General features: G+C 44.2%; 1 protein-coding gene across 1 annotated transcript; it reads right to left on the bottom strand.

The window, feature by feature from the left end:
* Nucleotides 1–19,111: 19,111 nt before the first annotated feature.
* On the bottom strand, nt 19,112–26,897 carry LOC130291266 (60S ribosomal protein L36a). The gene is made up of 4 exons (XM_056539845.1): nt 26,732–26,897; nt 22,339–22,406; nt 20,072–20,194; nt 19,112–19,184 (listed from the first exon to the last, which is right to left on the bottom strand). The coding sequence occupies exons 1-4, from the start codon at nt 26,880–26,882 to the stop codon at nt 19,164–19,166; spliced, it is 363 nt and encodes a 120-aa protein (XP_056395820.1). The 5' UTR covers nt 26,883–26,897; the 3' UTR covers nt 19,112–19,163.
* Between the last annotated feature and the right edge of the window lie 218 nt (nt 26,898–27,115).

The raw sequence follows: 27,115 nt of genomic DNA, 5'->3' as shown, positions 1-27,115 counted from the left end.
AGTGCACAGCCTGTATAACATTGTTTAATGTTGTGTCCCCTCAAAATAACTCACTGCCAATAATGTCTAAACATTATACTGGTCTCTAGAAATTCAATATGACACCTCATGGCAAAGAACTGAGCATCTGAAAAAAGAAGAGTTGTTACTCTACATAAAGATGGCCTAGGCTATTAACCCCTTCCCGCAGAATGTCATATATAAACGCCGGGTTGTGCAGTGCGTTCGCGCATCCCGGCGTTTATAAATGACATTCAGTTAACCCGGCGATGCGCAGCATCGCACGGGTTAACTGGCAGAAGTCCCGCTGTTTCCAGCAGGGGACAACTTCTGCTTCACCCCCAGGACCATCCATTGATGGTCCTGGTCATCTGGGGTGAAAGTTGAGATCCCCCGCACTGCCCGCCCCTGGAAGTCGGGCAGAACGGGGGACGATGGCTGCGGGGACCTGCGGCATAGGGGGGGGGGGGGGGACATCAGGGGACCGGCGGACTTACCTGGCGGGACCGAGGAGCACTGCGGGACCGGCCACGTGGGCGAGCAGCGACGGGACCGGCAGGTAAGTATATGGTCCTCAGAAGCAGCAGTGAAGATCTTCACTGCTGCTTCTAGGAGTCTGAAAACTACAACTCCCAGCATGCCTAGACAGCCTTTGGCTGTCTGGGCATGCTGGGAGTTGTAGTTTTGCAACATCTGGAGGGCCCCAGTTTGGAGACCATTGTATAATGGTCTCCAATCTGTGCTCTTCCAGCTGTTGCAAAACTACAACTCCCAGCATGCACTGACTGTCCAGGCATGCTGGGAGTTTTAGTTCAGCAACATCTGGCCCTTCAGATGTTGCCGAACTACAACTCCCAGCATGCCCTTCAGCTGTCTGGGCATGCTGGGAGTTGTAGTTTTGCAACAACTGGAGACACACTGGTTGGGAAACATTGTTTCTAACTCAGTGTTTCCTAACCTGTGTGCCTCCAGCTGTTGCAAAACTATAACTCCCAGCATGCACTAACAGACCATGCATGCTGGGAGTTGTAGTTTTGCAACATCTGGAGGGCCCCAGTTTGGAGACCATTGTATAATGGTCTCCAATCTGTGCTCTTCCAGCTGTTGCAAAACTACAACTCCCAGTATGCACTAACTGTCCAGGCATGCTGGGAGTTTTAGTTCAGCAACATCTGGCCCTTCAGATGTTGCCGAACTACAACTCCCAGCATGCCCTTCAGCTGTCTGGGCATGCTGGGAGTTGTAGTTTTGCAACAACTGGAGACACACTGGTTGGGAAACATTGTCTGTTTCTAACTCAGTGTTTCCTAACCTGTGTGCCTCCAGCTGTTGCAAAACTATAACTCCCAGCATGCACTAACAGACCATGCATGCTGGGAGTTGTGGTTTTGCAACAGCTGGTACATTCACATGGGCGAGGCTTTTACAGTGGGTTTCTCGCATCTTGAGATGCAGCAAATTTTGCGCCGGGAAACTCGCTGTAATCCCCCGCCCATGTGACTGTACCCTAAAAACACTACACTACACTAACACAAAATAAAAAAGTTAAAAACACTACATATACACATACCCCTACACAGCCCCCCTCCCCCAATAAGAACGTCCGGTACGCCACTGTTTCCAAAGCAGAGCCTCCAGCTGTTGAAAAACAACAACTCCCAGTATTGCTGGACAGCCGTTGACTGTCCACGCATGCTGGGAGTTTTGCAACAGTTGGAGGCACCCTGTTTGGGAATCACTGGCGTAGAATACCCCTATGTCCACCCCTATGCAAATCCCTAATTTAGGCCTCAAATGCGCACGGCGCACTCACTTTGGAGCCCTGTCGTATTTCAAGGCAACAGTTTAGGGCCACATATGGGGTATCACCGTACTCGGGAGAAATTGCGTTACAAGGTTTGGGGGGCTTTTTCTTCTTTAACCCTTCATGAAAAGGAAATGTTGGGGTCTACACCAGAAAGTTAGTGTAAAAAAATTAAATTTTTTACACTAACATGCTGATGTTGCCCTATACTTTACATTTTCACAAGAGGTAAAAGGGAAAAAAGCCCCCCAAAATTTGTAACGCAATTTCTCCCGACTACAGAGATACCCCATATGTGAGCGCAAAGTGCTCTGGGGGCGCACAACAAGGCCCAGAAGGGAGAGCGCACCATGTACATTTGAGGTGATTTGCACAGGGGTGGCTGATTGTTACAGCGGTTTTGACAAACGCAAAAAAAAAAAAACCCCACGTGACCCCATTTTGGAAATGACACCCCTCACGGAATGTAATGAGGGGTGCAGTGAGAATTTACCCCCCACAGGTGTCTTACGGATCTTTGGAACAGTGGTCCGTGAAAATGAAAACTTGTACAGCCCACTGTTCCAAAGATCTGTCAGACACCAGTGGGGGGCAAATGCTCACTGTACCCCTTGTTACGTTCCTCAAGGGGTCTCGTTTCCAAAATGGTATGCCATGTGTTTTTTTTTTGCTGTTCTGGCACCAGAGGGGCTTCCTAAATGCGATATGCCCCCCGAGCAAAATTTGCTCTCAAAAAGCCAAATATGACTCCTTCTCTTCTGAGCATTGTAGTTCGCCCATAGTACACTTCAGGTCAACTTATGGGGTACCTCCATACTCAGAAGAGAAGGGGTTACAAATATTGGGGGGTATTTCCTGCTATTAACCCTTGCAAAAATGTGAAATTTGGGGGGAAACACACATTTTAGTGGAATTTATTTATTTTTTTTTACATATGCAAAAGTTGTGAAACACCTGTGGGGTAATAAGGCTCACTTTATTCCTTATTACATTCCTCAAGGGGTCTAGTTTCCAAAATGGTATGCCATGTGGTTTTTTTTTTGCTGTTCTGGCACCATAGGGGCTTCCTAAATGCGACATGCCCCCCGAGCAAAATTTGCTCTCAAAAAGCCAAATATGACTCCTTCTCTTCTGAGCATTGTAGTTCGCCCATAGTGCACTTCAGGTCAACTTATGGGATACCTCCATACTCAGAAGAGAAGGGGTTACAAATATTGGGGGGTATTTCCTGCTATTAACCCTTGCAAAAATGTGAAATTTGGGGGGAAACACATTTTAGTGAAAAAAAATATATTTTTTTTTACATATGCAAAAGTCGTGAAACACCTGTGGGGTATTAAGGCTCACTTTATTCCTTGTTATGTTCCTCAAGGGGTGTAGTTTCCAAAATGGTATGCCATGTGTTTTTTTTTTGCTGTTCTGGCACCATAGGGGCTTCCTAAATGCAACATGCCCCCCAAAAACCATTTCAGAAAAACGTACTCTCCAAAATCCCCTTGTCGCTCTTTCGCTTCTGAGCCCTCTACTGTGCCCGCCAAACACTTTACATAGACATATGAGGTATGTGCTTACTCGAGAGAAATCGGGCTACAAATATAAGTATAAATTTTATCCTTTTACCCCTTGTAAAAATTCAAAAATTGGGTCTACAAGAACATGCGAGTGTAAAAAATGAAGATTGTGAATTTTCTCCTTCACTTTGCTTCTATTCCTGTGAAACACCTAAAGGGTTAAAATGATGACTGAATGTCATTTTGAATACTTTGGGGGGTGCAGTTTTTATAATGGGGTCTTTAGTGGGGTATTTCTAATATGAAGACCCTTCAAATCCACTTCAAACCTGAACTGGTCCCTGAAAAATAGTGAGTTTGAAAATTTTGTGAAAAATTGGAAAATTGCTGCTGAACTTTGAAGCCCTCTGGTGTCTTCCAAAAGTAAAAACTCCTCACTTTTATGATGCAGACATAAAGTAGACATATTGTATATGTGAATAAAAAATTTTTTTATTTGTAATATACATTTTTCTTACAAGCAGAGAGCTTCAAAGTTAGAAAAATGCAAAATTTTCAAATTTTTCATCAAATTTTAGGATTTTTCACAAGGAAAGGATGCAAGTTACCACAAAAATTTACCACCATGTTAAAGTAGAATATGTCACAAAAAAACAATCTCGGAATCAGAATGATAACTAAAAGCATTCCAGAGTTATTAATATTTAAAGTGACAGTGGTCAGATGTGCAAAAAACCCTCTGGTCCTTAAGGCCAAAATGGGCTTGGTCCTGAAGGGGTTAAGGTTACCATGACCCTGAAACTATGCTGTAGCACAGTGAGCAAGACCATACAGTGGTTTCACATGACAGGCTTGGCTCAGAAGGGGACATGTCATGATCGGCCAAAGAGTTTGAGTGCACGTGAAACCATGTCCCATGGTCCGATGTGTCAAGTCTGTGTGGCAGCAACCAGGTGAGCCATACCAAGAAAAGAGTGTCTTGCCTACAGTCAAGCATGGTGGTGTCAGGGTCTGGGCTTGCATGAGTGCTGCTGGCACTGGGAAGCTACAGTTCATTGAGGGAAACATAGATGTCAACATGTACTCTGACATACTGAAGCATAGCATGAGCCCACCCTACGGAGACTGGGTTGCATGGCAGTATTCCAACATGATAATGACCCCCAAACACACCTCCAAGACAACCACTGCCTTGCTAAAGAAGCTGAGGGTAAAGGTGATGGACTAGCCAAGCAGGTCTCCAGAACTAAACTCTATTGAGCATCTGTGGGGGCATCTTAAAACAGAAGGTGAGTAGCACAAGGTCTCTAACATCTATCAGCTCACTGATGTCATCATGGAGTAGTAGAAAATCCTCCAGTGGCAACCTGTAAAGGTCTGGCAAACTCCCGGGAAAAATAACGGCTGACAAAATGGATACTTTTGGTCCAATTTAAATATTTACTTTTGTTGCCAAGGTTTGGTTATCAATGGCTGTGTGTTGGGTTATTTGTCTAAGGGGACAACATTAACCCCTTAAGGACCAAGCCCATTTTCACCTTAAGGACAAGAGTGTTTTTTGCAAATTACACCCCTCACATAATTTAATAAGGGGTGCAGTGAACATTTACACCCCACTGGCATTTGACAGACCTTTGGAACAGAGGGCTGTGCAAATGAAAAATTACATTTTATCATTTTCACGGACCACTGTTCCAAAAATCTGTCAGACACCAGTGGGGTGTAAATGCTCACTGTACCCCTTATTACATTACATAAGGGGTGTAGTTTCCAAAAATGGGGTCGTCCACTTTTCTGGCACTATGGGGGCTTTGTAAACACACATGGCCTTCAATTTTGGACACATTCTCTCCGCGCTCCTCCTCTTCTGAGCATTGTAGTTCACCCACAGAGCACTTTACATCCACATATCGGGTGTTATTACTCAAAAGAAATGGGACTAAAGATTTTGGGGGGCTTTTTTTCCTATTCTCCCTTGTGAAAATGAAAAATGTAGGGTAACAGCAATTTAGTGAAATTTTTTTTTTCTTACTTTTCATTTTCACATCCAACTTTAACCTCTTAAGGACCCAGGGCGTATGGATATGCCCTCACACCCTGGGCCTTAAGGACCCAGGGCATATCCATACGCCCTGGCGTTTTCCGGTCTCTGCCGCGCGCCGGGCAGAGATCGGAACCGGATGCCTGCTGAAATGCTTCAGCAGGCATCCAGGGCAAACGCCGAGGGGGGCCATGTAGGGAAATCGCCCTTGCGATCTGCGGCGATACCGGGCTGATAGGACCATGCTGAAGTATAGGAGCGAGGTGGCAAGCCTGCCACCTCCTCCGATCCCCTGCGATTCTTAGGTTAGTTAACCGACCAATCGCAGGGGTGGGGGGGGGGGGGGGGGGGCGGCTACTTCCTCCCGCCCTGCCCGGCCCCTTGAAGTCCGGAGAGGACAGGAGGAAGACCGGAGGACGCGGTGGGGGACGGGGGAGTGCTGGGGCCCGGCCCCGGAACTTACCTCGTCCCTGAAGACCCGGATCCCTGCGATGAAGACGGTGGCGACAGGTGAGTTGATCTTCAGCCGCGGTCGGGACCTTTACAGCAATGCAAGTCGCCGTAAAGCCACATGCATTGCTGTAATGGGAACCCTGTATACTACAACTCCCAGCATGCCCAGACAGCCCTTGGCATCTGGGCATGCTGGGAGTTGCAGTTTTGCAACATCTGGAGGTCCACAGTTTTGGGACCACTGTGCCCTTCCAGATGTTGCAAAACTACACATCCTCAGCATGCCTGGACATTTTTGGCATACTGGGAGTTGTAGTTTTGCAACATCTGGAAGGGCACAGATTGGGAACCACTGTATTCGTGGTCTGCAAACTGTAATCCTCCAGGTGTTGCAAAACTACAACTCCAAGCATGCTGAGAGTTGTAGTTCGGCAACGTCTGGCTCTAAAGATGTTGCCGAACTACTACTTCCAGCATGCCTGAGAATGTTTGGGAGTAGTGGTTTTGCAACAACTGGAGGCACACTGGTTGGGAAACATTGTCTGTTTCCCAACTCAGTGTTTCCCAACCCGTGTGCCGCCAGCTGTTGCAAAACTATAACTACCAGCAGGCACTGATAGACTGTGCATGCTGGGAGTTGTCGTTTTGCAACAGCTGGAGGTTTCCCCCCCCCCCCCCCCCCCGGTGAATGTACAGGGTACATTCACATGGGCAGGGGCTTACAGTGAGTATCAGGCTGCAAGTTTGCGATGCAGCAAATTTTGCGCGGCAGCTCAAACTCGCAGCGGGAATCTCGCTGTAACCCCCCGCCCATGTGACTGTACCCTAAAAACACTACACTACCCTAACACAAAATAAAAAGTAAAAAACACTACATATACACATACCCCTAACACAGCCCCCCTCCCCAATAAAAACGAAAAACGTCTGGTACGCCACTGTTTCCAAAATGGAGCCTCCAGCTGTTGCAAAACAACAACTGCCATTGACTGACCAATCATGTTGGGAGTTTTGCAACAGCTGGAGGCACCCTGTTTGGGAATCACTGGCGTAGAATACCCCTATGTCCACCCCTATGCAAATCCCTAATTTAGGCCTCAAATGCGCATGGCGCTCTCACTTTGGAGCCCTGTCGTATTTCATGGCAACAGTTTAGGGTCACATATGGGGTATCGCCGTACTCGGGAGAAATTGCACTACAAATTTTGGGGGGCTTTTTCTCCATTCACCCCTTATGAAAATGTGAAGTTGGGGTCTACACCAGCATGTTAGTGTAAAAAAATAAATTGTTTACACTAACATGCTGGAGTTGCCCTATACTTTTGACAAGAGGTAAAAGGGAAAAAAGCCCCCAAAATTTGTAATGCAATTTCTCCCGACTACGGAGATACCCCATATGTGGGCGTAAAGTGCTCTGGGGGCGCACAACAAGGCCCAGAAGGGAGAGTGCGCCATGTACATTTGAGGTGATTTGCACAGGGCTGGCTGATTGTTACAGCGTTTTGACAAACGCAAAAAAAAAAAAAACCACATGTGACCCCATTTTGGAAACTACACCCCTCACGGAATGTAATGAGGGGTGCAGTGAGACTTTACACCCCACTGGTGTCTGACAGATCTTTGGAACAGTGGGCTGTGCAAATTAAAAATTTCGTACAGCCCACTGTTCCAAAGATCTGACAGACACCAGTGGGGGTAAATGCTCACTGTACCCCTTGTTACGTTCCTCAAAGGGTCTAGTTTCCAAAATGGTATGCCATGTGTTTTTTTTTTTGATGTTCTGGCCCCATAGGGGCTTCCTAAATGCGACATGCCCCCCGAGCAAAATTTGCTCTCAAAAAGCCAAATGACTCCTCTTCTGAGCATTGTAGTTCGCCCGTAGTGCACTTCAGGTGAACTTATGGGGTACCTCCATACTCAGAAGAGATGGGGTTTCAAATTCGGGGGGTATTTTTTGCTATTAATCCTTGCAAAAATGTGAAATTTGGGGGAAACACACATTTTAGTGAAATTTTTTTTTTTTTTTTTTTTACATAGGCAAAAGTCGTGAAACACATGTGGGGTATTAAGGCTCACTTAATTCCTTGTTACATTCCTCAAGGGGTCTGGTATGCCATGTGGTTTTTCTTTGCTGTTCTGGCACCATAGGGGCTTCCTAAATGCAACATGCCCCCCAAAAACCATTTCAGAAAAACGTACTCTTCAAAATCCCCTTGTCGCTCCTTCTGTTCTGAGCGGTCTACTGCGTCCGCCGAACACTTAACATAGACATATGAGGTATCTGCTTACTCAAGAGAAATTGGGCTAAAAATATAAGTATACATTTTCTCCTTTTACCCCTCTTAAAAATTCAAAAATTGGGTCTACAAGAACATGCGAGTGTAAAAAATTAAGATTATGAATCTTCTCCTTCATATTCCTGCTATTCCTGTGAAACACCTAAAGGGTTAAAAAGGCTGACCGAATATCATTTTGAATACTTTGGGGGGTGCAATTTTTATAATGGGGTCATTTGTGGGGTATTTCTAAGATGAAGACCCTTCAAATCCACTTCAAACCTGAACTGGTCCCTGAAAAATAGTGAGTTTGGAAATTTTGTGAAAATTTGGAAAATTGCTGCTGAACTTTGAAGCCCTCTGGTGTCTTCCAAAAGTAAAAACTTGTAAATTTTATGATGCAAACATAAAGTAGACATATTGTATATGTGGAAAAAAAATTAAAAATATTTTGAATATCCATTTTCCTTACAAGCAGAGAGCTTCAAAGTTAGAAAAATGCTAAATTTTCAAATTTGTCATAAAATTTTCAAATTTTTCACCAAGAAAGGATGCAAGTTACAATTTTTTTTACCACTATGTTAAAGTAGAATATGTCACGAAAAAACAATCTCGGAATCAGAATGATAACTAAAAGCATTCCAGAGTTATTAATGTTTAAAGTGACAGTGGTCAGCTGTTCAAAAAATGGCCGGGTCCTAAGGTGTAAAATGGCTGGGTCTTTAAGAGGTTAACGAAAGTTCGTCAAACACCTGTGGGGTGTTAAGGCTCACTATACCCCTTGTTACATTCCGTGAGGGGTGTAGTTTCCAAAATGGGGTAACATCTGGGTATTTATTGTTTTTCATATGTCAGAATCGGTGTAAATCAGCCACCCCTGTGCAAATAACCAATTTAGACCTCAAATGTACATGGCACACTCTCACTCCTGAGCCCTGTTGTGCGCCCGCAGAGCACTTTACGCCCCCCATATGGGGTAGTTCTGTGCTCCGGAGAAATTGCATAGGGGTATGTGTATATGTAGTGTTTTTAGGGTACATTCACACAGGTGGGTTTACAGTGAGTTTCTCACTGGGAGTCTGAGCTGCAGCGGAAAATTTGCCACATCTCAAACTTGCAGCAGAAAACTCTCTGTAAACCCGCCCATGTGAATGTACCCTGTACATTCACATTGGGGGAGGGGCAAACCTTCAGCTGTTGCAAAATTACAACTCCAAGCATGCACTGACAGAAAAACATGCTGGGAGTTGTAGTTATGCAACAGCTGGAGGCACATTGGTTGCAAAACACAGAGTGTTGCTTAACTGTTTCGCAACCAGTGTGCCTCCAGCTGTTGCAAAACTGGAATTCGCAGCATGTACAGTCTCAGTGCATGCTGAAAGTTGTATTTTTGCAACAGCTGGAGGCACAATGGTTGCGAAACACAGTTAGGATACAAACTCTGTTTCACAACCAATGTGTCTCGAGCTGTTGCAAAACTGCAACAATCAGCATGCATTGACAGTCGAAGGGCATGCTGAGAGTTTTAGTTTTACAACAGCTGGAGGCGCACTGCTACACCTCCCAGCATGCATGTTGGGAATTGTAGTTATGGAACAGCTGGATGCACACTTTCATAGAAAAAATGTGCCTTCAGCTGTTGCATAACTACACCCACAGCATGCACAGACTACCAAATGGCATGCTGGGAGTTGTAGTTGGAACTCAAGCTGTTGCAAAACTACAACTCCCAGCAAGCCCTTTGGCTTTGCATGCTGAGTTGTTGCTAAGCAACAGCAGGAGGTGAACAGGCCTCACCTCCTGCTGTATCCTGCCACCACCGATTCTGCTGCTCCTGTCGCCGCAACAATTGGGACCACCGCCGGACCAGGGAGAGGTAAAAGACCCTCGCCAGCCCTGATCGCTGCCCCAAAGGGTTGTGATTGGTCGGTCGTTCTGACCGATCAATCACGTGATCATGAGGCGGTACCCGTGCCACCTCACTCCTGCTGGGTGAATGGGGCTGTCTCGGACAACCCCATTCACCCTTTTTTTCCAGGTCAGAGACCTGATTGACCTGGAATCGCCGCAAAACACCGATCGCCGACATGGGGTGGGGTGCCCGGTACTGACCCTTCAGACGTGGCGATCAAAGTTGATTGCTGTGTCTGAAGTGAAACCTTCCAGGCAGCTCAGTAGTGCTGTTCAGGACTGCCACAGTGAAATCATGGCATACTGAACTACTTGCAGGAAGCAAGGAGGATCTCTACCTGCCTCCTCGCTGTCTGATCGCCGAATGACTGCTTCGTGTCTGAGATCCAGGCAGGAGCAGTCGAGTTGTGATAACACTGATCAATGCCATGCTATTGCATGGCAGTGATTAGTGTAGGAAATCAGTGTGTGCAATGTTATAGTCCCCTAATGGGGGCTATAACATTGCAACAAAAAAAAAAAAGGTGAATGTGTGTTAAGATCATTTAACCCCTTCCCTAATAAAAAGTTCAAATCACCCCCTTTCCAATAAAAAAAAAAAAAAACAATGTAAATAAATATAACCATGTGGTATCACCACGTGCGTTAATGTCCGAACTATAAAAATATATTGTTAATTTAACCGCACGGTCAATGGCGTACACGCAAAAAAATCCAAAATAGCGTACTTTTTATCCAAAAAACAAAAAAGGAATAAAAAGCGATCAAAAAGTCCGACCAAAATGGAAGTGATAAAAACTTCAGATCAAGGTGCAAAAAAAATGAGCCCTCATACTTCCCCATATGTGGGGGGGGAAGTTATAGGGGTCAGAATAGGACATTTTTAAAACGTATAAATTTTCGTGCATGTAGTTGATTTTATTCCAGAAGTACGACCAAATCAAACCTACATAAGTAGGGTATCATTTTAATCATATGGACCTACAGAAGAGAAGGACATTTTTACAGAAAAATGCACTGCGTAGAAACGGAAGCCACCAAAAGTTTCAAAATGGTGGGGGTTTTTTCCTTCATTTTTGTGGCACAATGGTTTTTTTTTGTTTTGCCATAGATTTTTGGGTAAAATGACTGATGTCAGAGTAGAATTGGTAATGCTAAAAAAATAAGTGATCATATGGATTTTTAGGTGGAGAATTGAAAGGGTAATAATTATTAAAAATAGTAAAGGTAAGGAGGAAAAAAACTAAAATGCAAAAAACAAAAAAAAAGTTGAGTCCTTAACCCCCTTAAGGACAGCCCATTTTCACCTCTAGGACGCAGCCCTTTTTTGCACATCTGACCACTGTCACTTTAAACATTAATAACTCTGGAATGCTTTTACTTATCAATCTGATTCCGAGATTGTTTTTTCGTGACATATTCTACTTTAACATAGTGGTAAATTTTTGTGGTAAATTGCATCCTTTCTTGGTGAAAAATCCAAAAATTTGATGAAAAAATTTAAAATTTTGCATTTTTCTAACTTTGAAGCTCTCTGTAAGGAAAATGGATATTCCAAATATTATTTTTTTTGGATTCACATATACAATATGTCTACTTTATATTTTCATCATAAAATTGACAAGTGTTTACTTTTGGAAGACACCAGAGGGCTTCAAAGTTCAGCAGCAATTTTACAATTTTTCACAAAATTTTCAAACTCGCTATTTTTCATGGACCAGTTCAGGTTTGAAGTGGATTTGAAGGGTCTTCATATTAGAAATACCCCATAAATTACCCCATTACAAAAACTGCACCCCCCAAAGTATTCAAAATGACATTCAGTAAGTGTTTTAACCCTTTAGGTGTTTCACAGGAAAAGCAGAAAAGTGAAGGAGAAAATTCAAAATCTTCATTTTTTACACTTGCATGTTCTTGTAGACCCAATTTTTGAATTTTTACAAGGTGTAAAAGGATAAAATTTATACTTATATTTGTAGCCCAATTTCTCTCGAGTAAGCACATACCTCATATGTCTATGTAAAGTGTTCGGCGGGCGCAGTAGAGGGCTCAGAAGCGAAGGAGCGACAAGGGGATTTTGGAGAGTACGTTTTTCTGAAATGTTTTTTGGGGGCATGTTGCATTTAGGAAGCCCCTATGGTGCCAAAACAGCAAATAAAAAAAACATGGCATACCATTTTGGGAACTAGACCCCTTGAGGAACGTAAAAAGGAATTAAGTGAGCCTTAATACCCCACAGGTGTTTCATGACTTTTGCATATGTAAAAAAAAATAAAAAAAATTTCACTAAAATGTGTGTTTCCCCCCAAATTTCACATTTTTGCAAGGGTTAATAGCAGAAAATACCCCCCAAAATTTGTAACCCCATCTCTTCCGAGTATGGAGGTACCCCATAAGTTGACCTGAAGTGCATTACGAGCGAACTACAATGCTCAGAAGAGAAGGAGTCATATTTGGCTTTTTGAGAGCAAATTTTGCTCGGGGGGCATGTCGCATTTAGGAAGCCCCTATGGTGCCAGGACAGCAAAAAAAAACGACATGGCATACCATTTTGGAAACTAGACTCCTTGAGGAACGTAACAAGGGATAAAGTGAACCTTAATACCCCACAGGTGTTTCACGACTTTTGCATATGTAAAAAAAAAGATTTTTTTTTTACCAAAAATGCTTGGTTTAGCAAAAATGTTACATTTTAAAAAAAGGTAATAGCAGAAAATACCCCCCAACATTTGAAGCCCAATTTCTCCCGATTCAGAAGACACCCAATATGGGGATGAAAAGTGCTCTGCTGGCGCACTACAGGTCTCAGAAGAGAAGGAGTCACATTTGGCTTTTTGGAAGCAAATTTTGCTCTGGGGGCATGCCGCATTTAGGAAGCACCTATGGTGCCAGGACAGAAAAAAAAAACACATGGCATACCATTTTGGAAACTAGACCCCTTGGGGAACGTAACAAGGGGTAAAGTGAACCTTAATACCCCACAGGTGTTTCACGACTTTTGCATATGTAAAAAAAAAATATATATATTTTTTACACTAAAATGCTTGTTTTCCCCCAAATTTTACATTTTTACAAGGGATAATAGCAGAAAATACCCCCCAAAATTTGTAACCCCATCTCTGCTGAGTATGGAAATACCCAATAAGTGGACGTGAAGTGCACTGGGGGCGAACTACAATGCTCAGAAGAGAAGGAGCATCATTGAACTTTTGGAGAGAGAATTTGGCCATGTGCATTTCCAAAGCCCCCCCGTGGTGCCAGAACAGTGGACCCCCCACATGTGACCCCATTTTTAAAACTACACCCCTCACGGAAGGTAATAAGGGGTGCAGGGAGAATTTACACCCCACTGGCATTTGACGGATCTTTGGAACAGTGGGCTGTGCAAATTAAAAATGTTATTTTTCATTTTCACAGACCCCTGTTTCAAAGATCTGTCAGACACCTGTGGGGCGTAAATGCTCACTGCACCCCTTATTACATTCCGTGAGGGGTGTAGTTTCCAAAATGGGGTCACATGTGGGTATTTATTGTTTTGCACTTATGTCAGAACCGCTGTAAAATCAGCCACCCCTGTGCAAATCACCAATTTAGACCTCAAATTTACATGGTGCACTCTCCCTTCTGAGCCTTGTTGTGCGCCCCCAGAACACTTTGCGCCCACATATGGGGTATCTCCGTCCTCAGGAGAAATTGCGTTACAAATTTTGGAGGCTTTTTTCTTTTACCGCTTGTGAAATTTTAAAGTATGGGGCAACACCAGTATGTTAGTGTAAAAAAAAAAAAAACATTTTTGTACACTAACATGCTGGTGTAGACCCCAACTTTACCTTTTCATAAGGGGTGAAAGGAGAAAAAGCCCCCCAAAATTTGTTAGGCAATTTCTCCCGAGTACGGCGATACCCCATATGTGGCCCTAAACTGTTGCCTTGAAATACGACAGGGCTCCAAAGTGAGAGCGCCATGCGCATTTGAGGCCTAAATTAGGGATTTGCATAGGGGTGGACATAGGGGTATTTTACACCAGTGATTCTCAAACAGGGTGCCTCCAGCTGTTGCTAAACTCCCAGCATGCTTGAACAGTCAATGGCTGTCCGGAAATGCTGGGAGTTTTTGTTTTGCAACAGCTGGAGGCTCCGTTTTGGAAACACTGCTGTAGGATACGTTTTTCATTTTTATTGGGGGGGGAAGGGGTGGTGGTGGGGGGGGGGGGGGGGCAGTGTACGTGTGTATATGTAGTGTTTTACTCTTTATTTTATGTTAGTGTAGTGTTTTTAGGTTACATTCACACGGACGGCGGATTACACTGAGTCTCCCGCTAGGAGTTTGAGCTGCGGCTGCTGCAGCTCAAACCTGAAGCAGGGAATTCACTGTAATCCGCCACCAGTGTGAATGTAACCTGTACATTCACATGGGAGAGGGGGGGGGGGGGGCAAAACTACAACTCCCAGCATGTACTGACAGAACGTGCATGCTGGGAGTTGTAGTTTTGCAACAGCTGGAGGCACACTGGTTGGAAAATACTGAGTTAGGTAATAGAACCTATTACCTAACTCGGTATTTCCCAACCAGAGTGCCTCCAGCTGTTGCAGAACTACAACTCTCAGCATGTACTGATTGCCAAAGAGAATGCTGGGAGATGTAGTTATGCAACAGCTGGATGCACGCAAGTACAACTCCCAGCATGCCGAGACAGCCATTTGCTGTTCCTGAATGCTGGGAGTTGTAGTTTTGCAAGATTTAGAGGGGTTCAGGCTGGAGATCACTGACAGTGGTCTCTAAACTGTGGCCCTCCAGATGTTGCAAAACTACAAATCTCAGCATGCTAAGACAGCAAACTGCTGTCTGAGCATGCTGGGAGTTGTAGTTTTGTAATATCTGGAGGGCTACAGTTTAGAGACCTCTGTCAGTGATCTCTAGCCTGAACCCCTCTAAATCTTGCAAAACTACAACTCCCAGCATGCCAACACAGCAAACAGCTGTCAAGGCATGGTGGGAGTTGTAGTTTTGCAACATCTGGAGGGAGACAGTTTAGAGACCACTCTCTAAACGGTCGCCCTGCAGATGTTGCTAGGCAACAGACTTTGGACACGCGGCGTCATACTTACCTCCACCGCCGCAGTCATCTGGAGCTCCGCCGCCGGGTAAGTGACCGCCGCTGCCGCTATTACACGGTTCCCCCCGCTGTGCCCGGACACCGATGGGCGGGCATAGCGGGGGGAACCGAACTTTAACCCCCCCGCCCCCAGTCTGCTATTGGTCGGCCGCTCCGCCGATCAATAGCAGGGATAGGAGGGGTGGCAACCCTGCCACCTCACTCCTATCTCTTCAAGGGGGGGGTCGAGGGTGTCTTGGACACCCCCGATCCCCCTTATTTTATCGCGGCGCCGCCGTTGATGGGCAGGGGGAGAGCGCTCCCCCTGCAAACACCATAGATGCCGTGATCAGAACTGATCACGGCATCTATGGGGTTAATGCTGCCGGGACCGGCGCGATCGTGGCCCCGGCAGCTGCGGTGGGACTCCGGCTGTGATTGACAGCTGAGTCCCACCCGCGATCTCCTGCGCTGCCCGCGGCAGAGCAGGAGATCGCTTGGACGTATGCATACGTCCATTTGCGCGAACGTGTAATTCGCCTGGACGTATGCATACGTCCAATAGCGGGAAGGGGTTAAAAGGTGAGGCATAACATGAAAGCATCATGTCTAAGTATGAGCATACAAGATAAAAGCAAGTGGATAGAATAATCTGTTGGCTAGGCAGGGAGATTTATCAAAACATGTACATGGGCAAAAGTTGCCCTAAAATCACAGGGGACTAAAATGAGACCACAATCCACTAGTCCGAGCCAATTTTCATTTTTGCATAGATAATTTTGCAAATGTTTTTTTTTTGTCTCATTTACCTTGTGGTCAAGCCAACTTATTTTGATTCCTTAGGTTGGCTCAATTACAGCAATACCAAATTTGTATATAGACACGTTTAATAAAAATAAATCTAATCTTTAGAATTTTATTATTGCTATTTTGTGACCCCTGTATTTTTTCGTATACCAGGCTGTATGATTGCAATTCTTTTGCGCTGTAACCTGTTTGTATTGGTACCATTTTGATACGGTGGTATTTTTTTTACATGTGTCATTTACCATATCTATATAGTTATATTTTAGTAGTTCAGACAATTACACATGCAGCGACACCAAGTACACTGCTAAAAAAAATAAAGGGAACATTAAGATTAACACATCTTAGATCTGAATGAACTAATCGTATGAAATACTTGTCTTATATGGAGTCTCACTCAAAATCAAAGATGAAAACCACACTACAGGCTGATCCAACTTTAAATGTAATCTCCTTAAACAAGTAAAAATGAGGCTCAGTAGTGTGTATGGCCTCCACGTGCCCATATGACCTCACAACGCCTGGGCATGCTCCCGATGAGGTGGCGGATGGTCTCCTGAGGGATGTCCTCCCAGACCAGGACTAAACCATCCACCAACTCCTGGACAGTCTGTGGTGCAATGTGGATGGAGCGAGACATGATGTCCCAGATGTGCTCAGATTCAGGTCTGGGGAACGGGCGGGCCAGTCCATAGCATCAATGCCTTCCTCACAGGAACTGCTGACACTCCAGCCACATGAGGTCTGGTATTGTCTTGTATTAGGAGGAATCCAGGGCCAACCGCACCAGCATATGGTCTCACAAGGGGTCTGAGGATCTCATCTCGGTACCTAATGGCAATCAGGCTACCGCTGGCAAGCACATGGAGGGCTGTGCAGCCCCCCAAAGAAATGCCACCCCACACCATTACTGACCCACTGCCAAACCGGTCATGCTGAAGGATGTTGCAGGCAGCAGAATGTTCTCCACGGCTTCTCCAGACTATCACATGTGCTCAGTGTGAATCTTTCATCTGTGAAGCACACAGGGCGCCAGTGGCAAAATCTTAGTGTTCTGGCAAATGCCAAACATCTTGCAAGGTGTTCGGCTGTAAGCACAACCCCCAACTCCATTTGTATGCATATTTGTGGCCTGCTGGAGGTCATTTTGCAGGGCTCTGGCAGTGCTCCTCCATGCACAAAGGCAGAGGTAGCAGTCCTGCTGCTGGGTTGTTGCCCTCCTACACCTCTCCTGATGTACTGGCCTGTCTCCTGTTAGGGCCTCCATGCTCTGCACACTATGCTGACAGACACAGCAAGCCTTCATGCCACAGCTCACATTGATGTGCCAACCTGGATGAGCTGCACTACCTGAGCCACTTGTGTGGGTTGTAGACTCGGTCTCATGCTACCACTAGAGTGAAAGCACCTCCAGCATTCAAAAAGGGACCAACACATCAGCCAGGAAGCATAGGAACTGGAAAGTGGTCTGTGGTCACCACCTGCAGAACAACTTCTTTATGGGGGGGGGGGTGTCTTGCTAATTGCCTATAATTTCCACTTGTTCCATTTGCACAACAGCATGTGAAATTGATTGTCAGTGTTTCCTGAGTGGACAGTGTGATTTCACAGAAGTGTGATTGACTCGGAGATAAATTGTGTTTAAGTGTTCACTTGAATTTTTAAGCAGTTTATGTTTACATGTTTTTCTATAGAAAAGGGGGTGATTTGAACTTAATATTGAAGGGGTTAATAGGGGTCTTTCACACCTTAGTCCCCTTAAGAGATTTTTTGGAGGAATCAGATTCCTCATACAGATCAATGCAGTTTTATTGAACTCCATTGATCTGTGTGCTCTGCACTCCATTGATAAAGCCTGGTCCAGGCAGGCTTCATCACAGAGCCATTTTTTTCAGTCAACTGGTGCCAGAAAGTTAAACAGATTTTGAACACAGAGCTCTCTGCTGACATCTGTTCATTTTAGGAACTGTCCAGAGCAGCATATGTTTGCTATGGGGATTTTCTCCTACTCTGGACAGTTCTTAAATTGGACAGAGAAGTCAACAGAGCGCTCTGTGTTCCAAAAGGAAAACAATTTCCTCTGTAGTATTCAGCAGCTAATAAGTACTGGAAGGATTAAGATTTAATAGAAGTCATTTACAAATCTGTTTACATTTCTGGCACCAGTTGATTAAAAAAAAGTTTTCCACTGGAGTACCCCTTTTAATATCGTGCTGAAACACTTATCTCCTATCCTAATGATGGGGTATAAGTTTCAGATTGCAGGGGTCTGACCGCTGGGGCCCCCCGCAATCCCCTGTACGGGGCCCCGGCTTGCAGGCCAGATAGCGATGTCGACCAAAGCACGAAGCGGCGGCCAACACGCCCCTTCAATACATTGCTATGGCAGAGCCGGAGATCACTGAAGGCAGCACTCCGGCTCTGCCAGAGTTGTATTGAGGGGAGTGTCATCCGCCACTTCATGCGATGGTCAACATGCCCCTTCCAATAGGCTGTCGGGGCCCCGTACAGGAGATCGTGGGGGGGCCCCAGCAGTCAGACTCCCCTGCGATCTGAAACTTATCCCCAATCATTAGGCTATCCAATGGATATCTCCTTTAAAGATAACATTTCTAACAAGCTTGCATGAGTGAAAGTCAGGAGTCATTCCAGGTGCCCGTCTGAGAGAATACACGTGCCATATTTTGCTGCATGTTTTCCTACCCATTGTAGTCAAAGCAAAATACACCGCAGCAAATGCACAGCAATTAGAGATGAGCGAACTTACAGTAAATCCGATTCGTCACGAACTTCTCGGCTCGGCAGTTCATGACTTATCCTGCGTAAATTGGTTCAGCCTTCAGGTTCTCCGGTAGGCTGGAAAAGGTGGATACATTCCTTGGAAAGTCTCCTAGGACTGTATCCACCTTTTCCAGCCCACCGGAGCACCTGAAAGCTGAATTTATGCAGGAAAAGTCATCAACTGCCGAGCCGAGAAGTTTGTGACGAATCGAATTTACTGTAAGTTCGCTCATCTCTAAAAACAATATACGGCATGTGTGACCCTACCCTAAAAACAAAAACTAAAACTTATGCCAGCCTATGGCCTACCTACCATCTTTTTCTCCAGCTTACCCATCAACCACCAATTTTATATAGTTAGTGTTGCCATTATTATTGTAGTATTTGTTCCTAGACTGATGTTACAAACTACCAAAAGAAAGATTTCACACCTTTAAACGTTTGTTGTGACAAAATTTTATTTCAAGCCGTCTACAGGTAGAGTTTAAAACTGGATGACTTGTCCCTGAAAAAAAAAAAAAAAAAATAATGAATTTAGCTAAATGTAAGGTCAGACACAATAAACAGAAAACATTAGGAAATAAAGTTTAAAGGGAACCAAAATTAAATCAGGAAACCAAGTAATGTAATACTATTAACTGAACCTTGCTAACAGTATGAGAAACAAAGGTTGTCACATGGACAGTCTTAATTTGCAGCATCTGATAGATCTAAAAGACATGCAGTCTAATCTGGACCTGTTGGGGGTCCCCTTAATTATAGTCAAGTCATTGCTATAATAAATAGAGCACACGTCTGTTCTTGCATCATGACTCAGACTTACTGACAGTTCACCCACACTAAACCCAATATACCGGGTTATAATGTGGGTGATCTGCTTAAAAAAGAGGGGATACTTACATTAATCGCTGTAGCAAAATTATGCCTGTACTTCTATTCCTATGTGCGATTGAGGTGGGGAGCTGACATGCCGAGCTCTCCTTCACCCTCAATATTCACTGCCTATGATGAATATGCAAACAACTTCAATGGCCTGCTGGGGGTGAGTGCTCTGCTCTCTAAGCAGAGTACAGACTCCGCTGTCTCACAGGTGTAATGAGGCAGCGGCACATGTGCTCTGCTCCAAGTGCTCCCCCATGGCAGGCTCTGCACAGCAGCGCAAAAGGAAAATGGAAAAAAGGGCATAACTCTGCAACTACAGTGATTAAAGTGACCCTCTTTTTAAAGCTGTTCACTCGCACTATAACCCAGTATATATAGGGCGAGTACTTCCATGTGTCAAAAAGTATAACAGTTTATTCATATTAATATGCAAAAACTACAGGATTTCAGGGAACATTTCTGCCTGTTATCATATGTGTAGATTCACTACAGAAACTATACACAACCCACCTTTCTCTTCTTGTCTCCACCAAGCTCAAAGTGCTTACATCTCTTAATGGCCAACATCCTCTTGGAGCGACAGTTAGAGTCCACACACTCCAATCTTAGCACAATCTTCTTGGTGGTCTTCGCCTATAGACCCAAAAGCAGAGTTTAGTGTAAATTGTTTTTACGTGTTCATATTTAATACTAAACCGGGACGCATGGTGGCTTGACTTAAATTTTTCTTAAAAATACATAAATTAATATTCAGTGCTACACGGTAGTGATATGTTCAAGTTCTACAAAATAAAGGGACTAACATGTTCTAGTTTGAGATGCAAAGGTTAGACTGTTACACCCCCCTGCAACCAATGTAATTTGTGACAAAGAATGTAGATGACAGATGCCCATAGCCTTAAAAGAGCACCCCTTAGTCCTCCAGACAAGTCTATAGTAAGGAAAGTTTACTATGTGCACGTTTCTATTCTATGACTATATTACAGCCTTGATTCCCATCGTGACCACAGGTCTAATTACCATAACTGGTAGGTTCCCACGAAGCGGTCAGTGGAGGTCATCAGACCCATTGAAGGGCTAAAGGATAAGGTCACACTACAGAATCTCAACCTGATTCAGTTTGCAGAAGTAGCCACTAAAATCCATTGGCGCTAAGAGCGTGCGGACTTGCGCCATCACCATTAATGTCAATGCAGTCCATACAAATCCACCCAAATTATAAACATGTTATTTTATTGGTCAGAAAATTCTGCATTCACAGCAATGTTGGATTTATGAAGAGGAATTTCACATTGAGTCTAGTTTGAACATACTTGCAAGTCATATGCCCAAAGAAATGCACAGCTCCATGTGAAACTTGTTTAAAATCATTGAATGCCCGCTCCAAAAAAAAAAGTGTCAACTGGTAGGGACACGATGGCAATCTGATGACTGGGTCCTCTAACCACTTTACGACATCCACCTGTAGTAACCTAGATCATTTAAAGGCCGACCTTGCTTCCCATGATTAAATGTGATAGCAGTCCAGAGACTAGTAAAAGCCCCTGGGCCCCCATGTTAGGCTGGGTTCACATTATGTTTTTACTAATACAGGCCCGCATACGGCTGGGGGAGCTAAAACCTTGCGCTCCCGTATCCCTGCCGTATGCCGCCCTTTTGTAATTCATGTCAATGAGCCGACTGGAGTGAAACGCTGACTCCGGATGGCTAATTTTAGCCCTGTATGCGGTTTTCCCACCGCACCGAAAATTGTAGACAACCGCGGTTTGAGGTCTGGTGGAAAACCGCTTACGGGGCAAAAATTAGCCATCCAGAGTCAGCGCTTCACGCCAGTCGGCTCATTGAAATGAATTACAAAAGGGCGGCAAACAGTAGGGATACGGGAGCGCAAGGTTTTAGCTCCCCCAGCCGTATGCTGGCCTGTATTGGTAAAAACGTAATGTGAACCCAGCCTTATACAGTTAGGGGAAGCTGTATTAGGCATACATGCTCCTCAGTGTACAACATACCACCTGACAATTTAAAGTTGACATCCCTGTTGAATCTTCATAGGACGGGCTTCCTCCCACCTACGCTGAGGCTCCTATGCTGCAGAATAGAGCACTGGAGATCTATTTGTTAGCTACTGAAGGTGTAACACCACCATGACAGCTGAAGTCCCCAGGAGTACACAAAGTAACATACGGCCATGTTGACAGCATCATTTCCGTGCTGGATTCCGCATTGGAATCCACCACGGAGATTCCGCGGTAGCCGAGTCCCCTTAAATGCAACAGGATTCTGCTGTTCTGTGCACACGGCTGAATTTTCGTGCCAAATGTTTCTGGTACGAATATAAAATTTTACGTGTCCGCACGTTCATTCTTTGTGTGGAATCCACATGGGATGTATAGCAGTCTGAGACGGCGCTCTCCTGTGTGGGCCTAGCACCAACATATTATGCTGACACCCTGCAGTGTCCGCAGAGACATTCTATAGTGTGAACAAAGTCTAACTGTATTCTCAATGGCCATGTGACTGCCATGTAAAACATACAGCCAGAATGAGTGGATCGTCTTTACCTTCTTTAGGAGCAGCACTTTGCTCTCTGAATTTAAAATCGCAAAACTGTACTGAGCTTTATTAACCACACACAATAGTTGCTACTGAAGTTGTTCCAAGATAAAGACATCATTCGAGAAGGAAGAGTGGGATTCCTTTGACTTTTATATTGAAGGCAGCTTTAGCAAAGTTACATTTCCAAACAAAAAGACACCTATAAGCATTTAAATAGTCACCTTTTTCCGGAAAATAGGCTTGGTCTGTCCACCATAACCACTTTGTTTGCGGTCATATCGCCTCTTTCCTAATAGAGAGAAAAATTTTTAATTATTCAACCAAACAGGGACAAAAACGAAATGAGGATTAAAAAAAAAAAAAAAAAAAACAATCCTATAAGATTAACCCCTTAAGGACGCTGACTGTTCTTACTTTACCTCTACTTCACGCACAAGGACGCACATTTACGTCCTGCACATGACCACAAGCATTGGAGCAGTGCTCGCATCATGCACGTGTCATTTTTTATGTGAAGTGTGAAAACAAAACTTACCAAAATTTGCTAAGTTGTGGGTCTCATTAAACTTTCCTCCTTAAAAAACGTTTTGGGGGGTTTGCAGTACATTTTATGGAGAAATGGTCACAAAAAACAAGACCTTATATGGGTCTGTAGAATGAAATATAAAAAAAGTTATGGATTTTAGAAGGCAAGGTGGAAAAACCAAATGAAAAAAAAAGTTGGCCTGGTCCTTAACCCCTTAAGGACGGTGTTTTTCCCCTTTCGATTTTTCCTCCTTACCTTTTAAAAATCATAACCCTTTCAATTTTGCACCTAAAAATCCATATGATGGCTTATTTTTTGCGCCACCAATTCTACTTTCTAACGACAGTCATTTTACCCAAACATCTACAGCGAAAATAGCGAAAATGGAAAAAGGCAATCATTGTGCGACAAAATGGAAGAAAAAAATGCCATTTTGTAAATTTTGGGGGCTTCTGTTTATACGCAGTACATTTTCTCATTACAAATGACACCTTTATTCTGTAGGTAAATACGATTAAAATGATACCCTACTTATATAGGTTTGATTTTTATTACTTCGGGAAAAAAATAATAACTACATGCAGGAAACATGTTTAAAGCTGTCCTCTTCTGACCCCTATAACTTTTTTGAATGGTTCCATGTATTGGGCGGTATAAGGGCTCATTATTTGTGCAGTGATCTGAAGGTTTTATTTGTAACATTTTTGTTTTGATCGCTTTTTATTCAATTTGTGTGTTATAAAAACCAATTTTGGACTTTGGAATTTTTTGCACGTACGCCATTGTGCAGTTTAACGATAGATTTTTATAGTTCAGTCATTTACGCAAGCGGCGATACCACATATGTATTTTTATACAGCTTTTTTTATGGGAAAGGGGGGTGATGCAAACTTATTAGGGAATGAGTTAAATTATCTTTATTCACTTTTTTTGCAGTGTTATAGCTCCATTAGCTATAACACTGCACACTGATCTTTTACACAGGTCACTGCAAAGCCATAGCTTTGCATTGATCAGTGTTATCGGCGGTTGATTGCTCAAGCCTGGATTTCAGGCTTGCAGCAATCAATTGCCGTTCGGACGCGCAGGAGGCAGGTAAGGCACCCTCCTGCTGCATCCTAGCTGATCGGGACATCACGATAATATCGCGATGTCTGATCAGCCAGACTGAGCTGCCTGGATACTTTTACTTTCAGTTTTAGACACGGCATTCAACTTTGATTGCTGCGTTGAAGAGTTAATGCCAGACATCTGCCAGAACGGCGATCTCCGGCATTAGCCATGGGTCCTGGCTGCTGATAGCAGCCGGGACTGTGCAGGTATGATGCAAGCTCTGCTCCTGAGCTCGCTTCATAACCCTCCCATGCCACAGCAACGGATATACCTGTCGTTCTGAGGCAAGGGGTTAAGGTGAAAATGGGCTTGGTCCTTAAGGGGTTAATGACCAAGCCTACATTTTCAAATCTGGCCTGAGTCTCCAAGTGGTAATACCTCTGACATGCTTTTAATTAGCATCTCGATTCTGAGAGTTTTTTCATATTGCACTTTTCGTATAATAAAGTCTGAAGAAATATATGGTGCCATTCACATTCTTTGCTACCACGTATTGGATTTTTACCGCACTTTACACTTCTGAAGAGAGCACCACCTACCAGACGTGTTTTTGGTCCCCCATGAGCGCAGGTACCAGGAATCCCATGCATCCACATTATAGGTAGTGCCGGTCAGCTGTTTCTCTGAACTTTCTCATATTGTACTTTATATTAGTGGTAAGTCTTTGTTAATTCATGCAGCATTTTTCGGGAAACTCAAAAATAGTGAATTGGAAAATTTCTGGCTTTTTATTTTTATGGCATTCACTGTATGGTAAAAATAATGTTATTTTATTCTATGGGTCAGTATGATTAGGGAGATACCAATTTATCTAGAGTTTTATATTTTTTCGTTTTCTCAAAATCCCCCCCCCCCCCCTTTTTGTGTTATGTTCTGACAGCCATAACTATTTTTTGACCAACCGCATTGTGTGAGGGCTTATTTTTTTGGGAACAAGCTGTACTTTATATTGATACCATTTTGTGATTAATGCTATCTTTTGACCTTTTTTATTGCACTTTTTGGACCAAAATTTGTCGTTTTGCAGGTTTCACAGTGCGGAGATAAATACTATTTTATTTTGTATAGATTTGGGCATTTGTTGGGGGTTATATAGGGTTTTATTTTTTCACACTTTTAAAACCTTTTATTTTTTTCACGTTCTACTATGCTGCGGTACATCTGTACTGCAGCACTGTATAACTGTTAGTACTACACTGACTAAAAGGCTGGACCTCAGGCTGCCGTACTAGGCCGACAGAAGGCCATCAGCTGGCCTCCTGCTGCCATGGCAACCAACAGGATCCTGCTATCGCATCTGTCAACCCCATAGATTCCGTTATCAGGACTGATCACAGCATCAATTATGTTAATGCTACCGAGACGGCGCAATCCCATCAGCAGCTGCAGCGGGACCCTGGCTGTGATTGATAGGCGAGTTCCACCGGCGATCTCCTGCAGCACATTGCACTGAGCATGATATCGCCAGGATGTATGCATATGTCCTAGGGTGGGAAGGGGTTAAATGCCATCTGTGGCCCAGAATCAACTTATCCCCTATGCACAGGATAGGTGATAAGTGTTTGATCTCGTGCAGGAGTCGGGCCGGCCACAGCGTGATATAGCGGCTGACACGCCTCCTCCATGTAGTTCTATTGTAGAGGCGGAGGCAGCGTTCGTGCCTCCCCATAGAACTGTATGGGGAGGGGTCGTACCGATGACTTCTCTAGGCCGACGCTAAGCGCATTAGTCGCTCTCACTGAGTGCTAATGTGGGGGCCCTGTTCAGGAGATCGGAGGGGTCCCAGCAATTGGACCCCCCCACAATTGAAAACTTATCCCCTATACTGCAGTTGTCCTTTAAGTAAAAACATAGGCTTGTTTATCAGCCAAGAGCCATTTCCCAGTATATTACCAACATTTTTAAATTGTGTTATCAGAGGTTTGTCCACAACCAATAGTTAAGCAATGACAATTTTCTACAAACATATCCAAAAATATCTCCACTGTAATCCATTTTCTCTTTAACCCAACAACAGTGTGTACCCAAAACTATTGTGTCTACCAACCTGGAGTTAATGTACATTGCAAAATAAAGTGAAAATCAGCAAGTGTTTAATGTGTAAGACATGTGTTTTGATTGGTTGGGGTTTAGATGCAGAGACTCCACCAACCAACGGAAAGCAGGGAGAAGCGCACAGCTGAGCTCTCTACCCACTGCAAAAGACTGGGCCACAGACGGATTACAGAATGTGTCTCCTGCATGGAGACAAGCTCAGCTGAGTGCTTCTCCATGCTTCAAACATGGCAGATCTTTCTCTTCCCAGACAATTTGTTGGAGTCAAGTGTCCCCCAATACAAATGTGACCACTGGACAGTCCCACTGACATCCCCCAGTATGGGTCCCTTAGGGCTTTGTTCATATGGTTGTTCACAAGTCACATGGGTCCAGGAAACACTGCAATCATGCTCTTCAATAACCATCTGTTGCAGATTGAGAAAATACTTTATAGATCTAAGATCTTAACAATATTTTGTCCCATTGATTTTCCTGTCCTATGAATAGCCTCCAGTGTTTACCAGATGGATGTTGCTAGGATATTGTCATTACAATACTCAGTTGGGACCCCCTCCAAATACGAGAATGAGGGGACGGTGCAGGTTTAGGCCTGTCCTTATCCCTGCACAACACCCTCAAGCTGTAACTCCTTGTACGCCAAAGGGTCAGTAGCACCACCAGTGAAGAATACGTTCTAAGAGTCTAATCCAATCCATGTGCCTCCAGCTGTTGCAAGACAACTTACAGAATGCTTGCACAGCCAAAGGCTGTCCAGGCATGCTGGGAATTGTTGTTCTACAATAGCTGTAAGTACACTAGTTTGAAAACCCTGTTCTAAAGGCAAATCTGCACTAAACCTTCATCACTTTAATAGGGGGAATCAGGTGTCAAAAATAAAACCACCACAGAGAATGCCCTTTAAGTACAGCACATCTTACCTTGGGCATAGAGGGAGTCTTTTCCCTTCTTGTACTGCGTCACTTTGTGGGGCTGATGTTTCCCACATTTCTTGCAGTAAGTCCTCCGGGTCTTCGGGACGTTCACCTGTGGACAATAAGCAGAATGAGAATAACCGCACCCCTCATACATGGGTATGTTCACACATGGCAAATTCGCTGCATATTGTCACAAATAGGACAGTCAAAACCTACAGCAAATCCAAGTCTAAATCGCAGCATGTGAACAATACCCTACCTCCTCTGCCACACACCAGAATCTACCGGGAACCCCACAAAATAAGCCTCCAGCCGCCCCATCACTAAACAGGGGCGACAAATAACTGCGGCGGAACTAAACATAGAGGTTACAGGCGAGCACGGGAA

The sequence above is a fragment of the Hyla sarda genome, chromosome 9 (assembly GCF_029499605.1).
Source record: "Hyla sarda isolate aHylSar1 chromosome 9, aHylSar1.hap1, whole genome shotgun sequence".
Lineage (NCBI taxonomy): Eukaryota > Metazoa > Chordata > Amphibia > Anura > Hylidae > Hyla > Hyla sarda.
This window is presented reverse-complemented; position numbering and strand designations above follow the sequence as displayed.

Excerpts from the sequence above, each read along its gene's own strand:
- LOC130291266 (XM_056539845.1), bottom strand. The coding sequence starts at position 26,882 with ATGTATGAGGGGTGCGGTTATTCTCATTCTGCTTATTGTCCACAGGTG. Across the intron at positions 22,407-26,731 it reads AGACTCCCTCTATGCCCAAG|GAAAGAGGCGATATGACCGC; the intron begins GTAAGATGTGCT and ends TCTCTCTATTAG. Across the intron at positions 20,195-22,338 it reads AGCCTATTTTCCGGAAAAAG|GCGAAGACCACCAAGAAGAT; the intron begins GTGACTATTTAA and ends TTGGGTCTATAG.